The following is an 8,598-nucleotide window of genomic DNA, read 5'->3' as shown; positions in this document are numbered from 1 at the left end:
AACAATCCTTGGTAGAGAGGATTTTTCAAAGAGGAACACCTTGCTTGCTAGCTCCTATTACAGGTTACATCCATTTGTTCACTCAATAAATATTTGAACTCCTATTTAAACACTGATATTCCATTTTGTTATTGGGAAACTTTGAAGCACATTTGGAACAAGTTGAATGTGAAACCTTCCTCCCCCCATACTGTGGGTTGAACCAAGGTCCTTTACATTAAGCTATATTCCCAAACCCTTTAATTTTTTATTGTGAGACAGAGTCTCCCTAAACTGCCCAGGCTGGGCTCAGACCTGTGATCCTTCTGCTTCAGTATCCCGAGAGCTGGGATTACATGCATGTGCTACCGCACCCAGTGAAAAGCTCCTATTTCAAATGTACATTCATGGTCCAAGGAGACTTCGGCATCCAAATTGGAATGCACTGAGAGTATACAGTTTGACAACAGGAATGTCAAACACCTCATTAATTTCTGCAGTGTTTTTGTGCCAAATGTTAATGTTTCAGATATACTGGGTTAAAAAGAAAATATACAGTGATGATTAGTGTCATGGTTTCTTTTTACTTTTTCACTGAGGTTACTAGAGAAAATTCAAATGGACAAATGTGATTCGAGTTATATCTCCATTGGATAGCTCTGATCTGGATGCTTCATGTGTGTTGCACTGTTTAGTACAACAGCCCCATGAGGTCAATACGGTTACCTCTTTGACAGTTAAGGAGCCCGGGGGTCCAGGATTGGGACCAAGCTGTTGGAATGCAAGCCCGCCTCCTTATTCACAGGCTGCAGCATGGTGGACCTCCAAGGAGCAACAAGGAGAGAAGTCTTGTGCTTCGGAGTTTAACAGCAGCCTTCAGGTTGGGAACAGGGCAGGCCTGCTAACCCTCAGGCCCCATCACTTAGCATGTTAACCTCTGGGAGGACGTAGGAGTTCCAGGTGTGACCCTGCCGGACCTGCCTCACCAAGCTCTGCGGCTCTGCTGTTTACGCCTTGATCCCTACTAACCTCACTCTCCATACCCAGCTCAAAACCCAGTGCAGCCTTTACCTCCTGCACTGAAAAGGTGCCAAGACTGACCAGGAGTGTGCGCCCCGGGCTTGGAAGCAGGTGCCCAGGCATGAGTACTTCCTACCTGTCATTTGGCCTGGCACCGGAGAAAGTCCTGCACATACTTAATGTGGCTCTCTACATAAAGCCTGCGAAGTCACAGGAAGCCACAGTCTATGCACCTAAAGTGTAAAAACTACCTGAACGTGTAAAGGTGCTTTAATGTCAGCAAATAATTATTATGTCTGTCCTGGGTCTTTTGTGGCATAAGAGAGAGACATTTGGTGTTTGTCCTGGGTTCCTGGCACAGAACTCCTAAAACCTTGAAATTCCTGAGGATGAAAGTGGTGGGCACACCTTTTCTTCTAAGATGGCTCTTGGAGGCAGAGGGGCCTCGAATCGCTTTGGGATGGGTGCTGTCACTAGAAAGGTCAAATCACAGCTGGAAGCTTGAAACTTTCAGCAGCCCCCAACCTCTGGGGGAGAGGGAAGGGACAGGAGCTGGGGGTTGGGCTCAATCCCCAGTGGCCAATGGTTTGGTCAACCATGCATGTGTAATGAAGCTTGCAGAGAACGCCGTAAACAATAGGCTCAGACAGTGCCTGGGCTGAGCGCCCGGGGATGCAGGGAGGGCTGTGCGTGGGGAGAAGGGTGGTAGCTACACACGTCTTCTTGTTCTGTCACCTTTTCCATTTGCCCCTGAATTGCCCCCTTTAATAAACCAGACAACATAATAAAAGTGTGCTTCAAAGTTTTGTAAGCTATTCTAGGAAATTGTCAAACCTAGGAAGAAGTCCTGGGAATCCCCAACTTATATTCCATCTATCAGAAGTGCTGGTGGCCAGGAGCTCGCCTCAGGTGTCTGAGTAGAAGTGGTTTTGGGCGGGGGGGCGGATGCTCACTCCAGGTGGACAGTGCAGGATGAAATTAAATCGCAGGACACCCTACCCCATGGTGTCAGAGAGTTGGAGAAATGTCAGAAAAGACAGCGGATCCAGATGCAATGGTGCACAACTGTCATCCCAGCATTCTGGGAGGCTGACACAGAAGAATCACAAGTTCAAGTCCTACATGAACAACTTAGCAAGACCCTGTCTCAAAATAAAAGAGAAAAAGGAAAGGAAGGGCCAGGGATGGAACTCAGTGTGAGTTCCATCCCCGGCACTTGGAGGAAAAAAAGAAAAAGACAGAAGAATACTCTTTATCAGAACAGAACACAGGCAGGTAGAAAGGTGGGAAGAACAGCGTAGGGGGAGAAGTTCATTAACAGAGATCGTCTGCAAAGGCACAGCCAGATAGAAGGAATAATTTCTAGTGTTCCGTCACGCAGGCAATGAGTATAGTTTACATTATTGTACCATACAATTCAAAATATGTAGGAGAGAGGATTTTGAATGTTTTTGTCACAAAGAAATGATAAAGGTTTGAGATGCTAGATAACGTAAGTATCTGGAGTGGTCCATACAGTGTATATGTGATGAAACACCACACTGATGTACAGTTATCTTTTTTTTTTTTTTTCCTCCGGTACCGGGAACCGAACTCACGACCTTGTGCTTGCCAGGCAGGCGCTTTTTGCCGCTGAGCTAAATCCTCAGCCCCTGTACAGTTATCTTTTAATTGAAAAAGAGAAGAAGAGAAGCCAGGTGTGGCGGTTCACACACGTAACCCTAGCATTCTGGGACACCGAGGAAGGATCGAAAGTTTGAGTTCAGTCTAGACAACTAACGGATTTAGCAACCCCCTCTCTCAAAATAAAAAATAGAAAAGGGCTGGGGATGCAGCTCAGTGCGAAGGATCAATCCCCAGGGAAAGAGGGAAGGAAGGACTGAATAAAGGGAGGCAGGCAGCTAGGCAGGGAGGGAGGGAGGGAAAGAGGGAGGAATGAAGGCAGGAAGCAAGCAAGGAAGGAAGGAAGGAAGGGATGGAGGGAGGGAGGAAAAGGGAGGGAGGAAAAGGAAGGAAGGAAGGAATAAAGGAAGGAAGAAAGGAAGGAAAGTAGTGGAGAAAAGGAAGGGAGAGAGGGAGGGAGGGAGAAAAAGAGGGCAAGAGGGAGAAAGAAAAGGAGGTGAGGGAAGGAAGGCAGAAGTAAAGGAAGCAGTGACTAAAGGATGGAAGGAAAGGAGAGGAGGAAAGGAAGGAAGGGAAAGAGAAGGAGAAAAAAGAAAAGGACATGCGTTTGGTGTTGGGAGGGAAAACCTCTCATTTGGACTTCAGAAACCACCCTGCCCCGCACACTTACCAAGTGGACCCCGAGACTCCTGAGAGGTAGGTGACGGCATCCAGCAGGTCAAGTCTTTTCAGTTCACTCAGGACCCCGAGGAAGGCGAAGTGGGCCCGCAGCCCCCCGCCAGAGCCCAGCACAGCAATGACCGGTGCCTGGGCCTTGGAGAGGTTCCAAGCCTGCAGATAGGGTTGAGAACAAGATAGGGTCTAAGACTCTGTCTTGAGTCAGGTGCCGCCTGTCCCGCGTCACCGCTCTGGCAGTGCGAGTCTGCATGCTCTATCTCATCCCCTTCTACTCATCCTGGCTGAGCTGGACTCCAGGTGCAGAAGATGTAACCCTGGGGTCCCCAGCGTCTCCCTCGCTCACCTCCTTGGCCTTGGTGCTCAGCTTATTCAGAGCCGCCAACACCTGGGAGCTGCGTTTCTCCACAGCCTCCTGCTCTTCTTTCTGCAGCCCGCAGAGGATGGAAACCTTACTGCTTCCCAGAACAAAAGAAAAACAATAAACTCCAGAAAAATCACAGTGAGAAAGAATGAAACAGTTGATCTGGAGCAGTGCGGTCCAAGAAGGTAGGCAGCAGCCCCGGGCGGAGCAATGAAACGCAAAAGTGCCCGGATGGGACATGTGCACCAGAATTGAACACGTAAGAAAATATAGTACATCTGATAGTGATGACTTGCTGAAGTTTTTATCACATTTTATGTCTAGTGAATACAAATACAGGTGCTCCTCCTTATCTGTAGGTTTTGCACCTATGAATATAGCCAACCTTAGGTCAGAAACAAGGAGGAAAACACCGTCTGGACTAAGGATGTGCTGACCTTTTCTTTGTCATTATTCCCAAAACAATATAGAGTAACAGCTACTTACACAGTATTAATATTGTATAAGGTATTGTAAGTAACCTAGAGACGATTTAAAGTACACAGTATTATATACTATATTATGATGATGATGATGATGATTACATAGGGGACTGGAACATCTGAGGACTTGGTAATCTGTAGGGGGACTGGAACATCGGGTGGTCCTGGAACCCACCTCCCTTGGGTACTAAGAGATGGCTTATACTATTAACAACATGGTGCAGTTCTTCAGCATTTCCTCAAAATATTAGACAGAATTACCGTATGACCCAGCAATTTCACTCCTAGGAACAGAGTCAAAAGAATTAAAAGCAGGTGCTTGCAAGCTTATGATATTCACAGCAGCGCCACTCGTTCAGCTAAAGTAGAGACACAAGCCAGTGCAATAGCACGTGCCTGCAATTGGCACGTTCGGAGACTGAGGCAGAAGTATCACAAGTTCATGAGATCAAGTTTTGAAATAAAAAAGGGAGAGATAGCTCAGTGTAAAGATCCTGGGTTCAATCCCTAGTACTGGGGGATAAACAGGAGGAACAACCGCAAAGTCTGTCAAGTGATGAGCACATAAAATACGGTCCACCTGTGCCACAAACTGACAGCCGTGAAGAGGCTCTGCGGCATACATACTACAGAGCGGACGAACTTTGAGAACATGGTGCTAAATGACAGAGCCAGACACAAAGGCCACATCTTATATGATTCCTTGTATCCGAGACATCAAGAACAGGCAAATTCACAGGGACAGGAGGCAGGTCAGTAGTTGCCAGGACCCAGGGAGAGGGAGGAATGCAAGTGATGCTCCACTGGATCAGAGTTTCCTTTGGGGTTGATGAAATATTCTGGGGCCAGATAGAGATGGCGGTCATAATGCCTCACGAATGTACTAATCATCGCTGAATTGTTTACTTTAAAATAGTCACAACAGCCAGGCATGGTGGTGCACGCCTATAATCCCAGCACTTGGCAGGCTGAGGATCGCTGTGAGTTCAAAGTCTGCCTGGGCTACGTAGTGAGTTCAAGTCCAGTCTGAATTACTTAGAGAGAGCCTGTCTCAAAAAACAAACAAACAAATAAACAAACAAGCAAAAACCAGCAACAGCAAAAACAACCCATGGCCACAACAGCAAATGTAACGTATGCGTTTTATCACAGTAAAAAATTAATAAAAATTACCTGCACCTGTTTCCTCCTGCCTCATAAAATACGACTGGAAAGTTTAAAATGACATTTGTGACTCACCTAGTTTTATTGAATGATGGTAATTTGAAGAACTTCTCGGGATTCATCTTGTCTAATTTCCTCAATTAATTTTCTTTTAAGTGCGTCCCTTGCCTCTGGCACACCTACTTCCCGCTGTGTGGACGGCGCAGTGGATCTGGAAGGCACTCTGGGTTTTGATCCTGACTTCTCACAGTGAGAATGATTACAGATGAATATTCCTTTAAAAAGATTAGTCATCAATCCATCTATCCCATGCAACTGGTTACCTAATACACATCACAGATCATATTCAAATAGTCAGGAAAAATATTAGGGTGGGTGCAGTACCGGCTATCCAGGAGGAAGACATCTGTTCACCCCATATCTGCCCGCCACTTGCCTGAAGGCCCAGGAGATCGCTGGCTTCCTGGTGGGCAGTGGGCAGGGGGCACACGTGGCTTTACAGAGGCAGCAGCTTTTAGGTCTTGCTGAGGCCCCTGACCAGTCCTCGCCCTACCCTAATCCTGACATTCCCCATAGATGCAAGGCCTTGCCCCTGTCTCAAATCCTTGTGGATTTGAATGAAAGAGCTGGGATGCTGATGATGGTGAGCTTTTACTGCTTCCCCTCTGTGGAAGGGGTTGAAAAAAAAACAGGCAAAACCCTGCGGGCAAAATTAACTCTAGCGAAGGAATTACTAGTTGGAGTTGTTGTTGTCCATGATCAGGAGGATTAAGGTGACACACACACCCAACACAGGATTTTTAAAATCCTACACCAGGAGTGGTGGTGAACATGTCTATAATCCCAGCACTCCAGGAGCCTGAGGCAGAAGGATTGCAAGTTTGAGCCCAGCCTGGACATCTTAGGGACTTGGCAAGACTCTGTCTCACAATGAAAATACAAGAGGGACCAAGAGGGCTGGGGATGTAGCTCAGGGTGAACAAAGGAAAACATAAATCCTGAGATTGCTATCATTCCATTTATAACTTGACCTATTCCTGCAGTATCACATGTTTAGAATGAAACTCTGACTTTCTCTGACAGTTTAGCTACTATCCTAGGAAGCCACCAGCTGCTGGAGCCCCTAGCAAAGGACACATCTGCATGAGTCTCCTGGGGGTAGCAGAGGCCTCACTGTCAGCAATCAGACTGCAGGCTGAGCCTCAGTAACATGAGCACAAGGTGAAAATTTTAAAGTTTTTGGTACTTACGGACCCTGGGGTGCTCCACCAGCCTTGAGTGAAGCAGAGAGAGAAGAAACGCAGAGAGCAGAAAGCTGTAATATATATTTGGAGCCAGGGCGTGTCTCTTCAAATTGGTGGGCAAATGCCTGCAGAAAAGCCTGGAGTCAGGTTGGCGAGATGCCTTTGTTTTCATCTCTGGCCACCTGCCTGGGCCAGTAGGGTGTGGTGTAGAACTGGAAATTGCATAAGAGGGTCTGAACCCTGATCTTGGGAGGAGCGTCCCACATATGTTAAAACAGCTGCTGAGTCAGCATCAAACTACAACTGTACTATATTTTTAGAACCAATGGCTATGTGTTGTTATCTGTCATAGAGGGCAAACTCCCTATTCCTATGCGCATTTCCAATTTCTCTTATTTTTCAGGATCTTCTGGGGTATTTGCTCATGCCTTGCTGCCAGCTATCTTTGTTTTTCCCAGATTTTTTGAGATAACCCCTGACAAAGAAAAATTCTGTCTCTCTGAGATGGAAATGATATTGCACATGCATAGAAGCACAGGGTTGTGCTTATCTTTGAACTCTGCCATCTCTCCCCTTTTTGTCCCCCTTTCCCTGTGCTGATGAGGTAGCAAACAGAACAAGACTACATCAAAGTATCAGAAAACCAAGAAATAAAGGTCACCCCACACCCCCCCCCCCGCAACCCTAGGTATACTCAAAACCAAAAGTACATGACCCAGGCTTCCCTCCAACCTCACTGTATTGTGGTTTTACCCCCACCGCCCAGCAGGTTTGGACGTACATTCACCTCGTTTCCATCTTTCACTTACACTTATTAGTCCATTTACAATAAATCTTAGTCTTCCTTCTTTTGAGTGTCCTGTTCCACACTCTGTTCTGGATACCAAGAACCTGGAAACGACTCCCCCAGGGCTCCCCATCTGGTGAGACTGATGTGCCCTGTGGTGGATTGACAGCTGGTGGTCAACTTGTAACCCCCAGCTGAACTGAACCAGCCATGTGCTGGGTGTGGGAGGCCCAGCTGAGGACTGTTGCCAGCAGCGTAAGAGGCAGAACTGGAGAGGAAGAAGTTTAGAAGCTGTAGGGAGCTGTTGGTTTTCCTGGAGGAGCTTGTCATGCTGACTTTCCTGATGAACTTGGCTGTTCCCATTGTCAGAGAAGCTCGGGACCTTGTCGTTGAGAATGGCTACAGTTCACTTTGGGGGAGCTCTGGTTCTTACTTTGAGCATTGCTTCTTGGCTCCAGTGCAGATCCCTCAGCCTGCTTGCACAGATCCTTGATCCCACTGGCGCAGACTTTCTAGCTTCCACCGCTGATCTTTGGGCCTTCCCAGCGCAGATCCTTGAAACAGTCCTGCGTGAGATATTTTTATGGGCTGTTGGCCTCCAGTTGGACTTGTGGGGGACATTGTCATGGGCTCTAGGTCTTCAGCTGGACTCATGCAGGACATTGCCGTGGGATCCAGGCCCTCTGTTGGATTGTTTTGGTTTTTAGTGTGTGGACAGATTTCCTGTACTCTCTTGTGTATGACTCTTTGGGTGAATATTATAAAATAATCTTATAATTATGGGTCTTATATGTAATTATTTTCCTTATAAACTCCCGACTACAACATGCCCCTCCCATATTCTCTTTCTTCCTCAGGTTCTCTTTCTCTCTGTGCCACCTCTCCTACCATCTCTCCTCTCTCTGCCTTCTTTTTCACTCTTTTTCTTTTTTCCTTTTTATTTTTTGTGCTCCAGGGGATTGAACCTAGGGCCGTTGCCCTGGGGTTTTTTAAAATTTTTTATTCTGAGATAGACTCTTGCCATGTTGCTAAGTTCCGGAAGCCGGACTCCAACTTGCCATCCGCCTGCCTCAGCCTTCGGGAGAGCAGGGATTAGTGCGTGGGCTGCCATATCCAGCTGAATATTTTCCTTAAACCTAAGTCCTCATTTTCACTCCCTTGGACACTCAAAGCTTGTTCCATTCCTCCTTCCTCTTTCCCCTTTTCCTTCTCTGCTCTCTTGTCTCCCTTCTCTCTCAGGGCAGAAAGGAGTTCTGAGAA

The 8,598-nt window shown here is 46.9% G+C and overlaps 1 protein-coding gene across 1 annotated transcript in view; it reads right to left on the bottom strand.

Annotated features, from left to right (window-relative positions):
• The window catches only part of Pla2g4c (phospholipase A2, group IVC (cytosolic, calcium-independent)), a 29,397-nt gene extending 22,710 nt beyond the window's left edge, over window positions 1-6,687 (bottom strand). Inside the window, exons 1-4 of the mRNA XM_013510120.1 lie at window positions 6,558-6,687; window positions 5,383-5,582; window positions 3,644-3,755; window positions 3,293-3,453 (exon numbers count right to left, since the gene is read on the bottom strand). Coding sequence (XP_013365574.1) covers window positions 3,293-3,453; window positions 3,644-3,755; window positions 5,383-5,429 — 320 coding nt within the window. The 5' untranslated portion in view covers window positions 5,430-5,582; window positions 6,558-6,687. The remainder of the gene's footprint in view (window positions 1-3,292; window positions 3,454-3,643; window positions 3,756-5,382; window positions 5,583-6,557) is intronic.
• Between the last annotated feature and the right edge of the window lie 1,911 nt (window positions 6,688-8,598).

This window comes from Chinchilla lanigera, unplaced genomic scaffold, assembly GCF_000276665.1.
Source record: "Chinchilla lanigera isolate Chin_1 unplaced genomic scaffold, ChiLan1.0 scaffold00208, whole genome shotgun sequence".
Classification (NCBI taxonomy): Eukaryota; Metazoa; Chordata; class Mammalia; order Rodentia; family Chinchillidae; genus Chinchilla; species Chinchilla lanigera.
The sequence above is the reverse complement of the archived record's forward strand: the minus strand, read 5'-3'. Positions and strand labels throughout refer to the sequence as shown.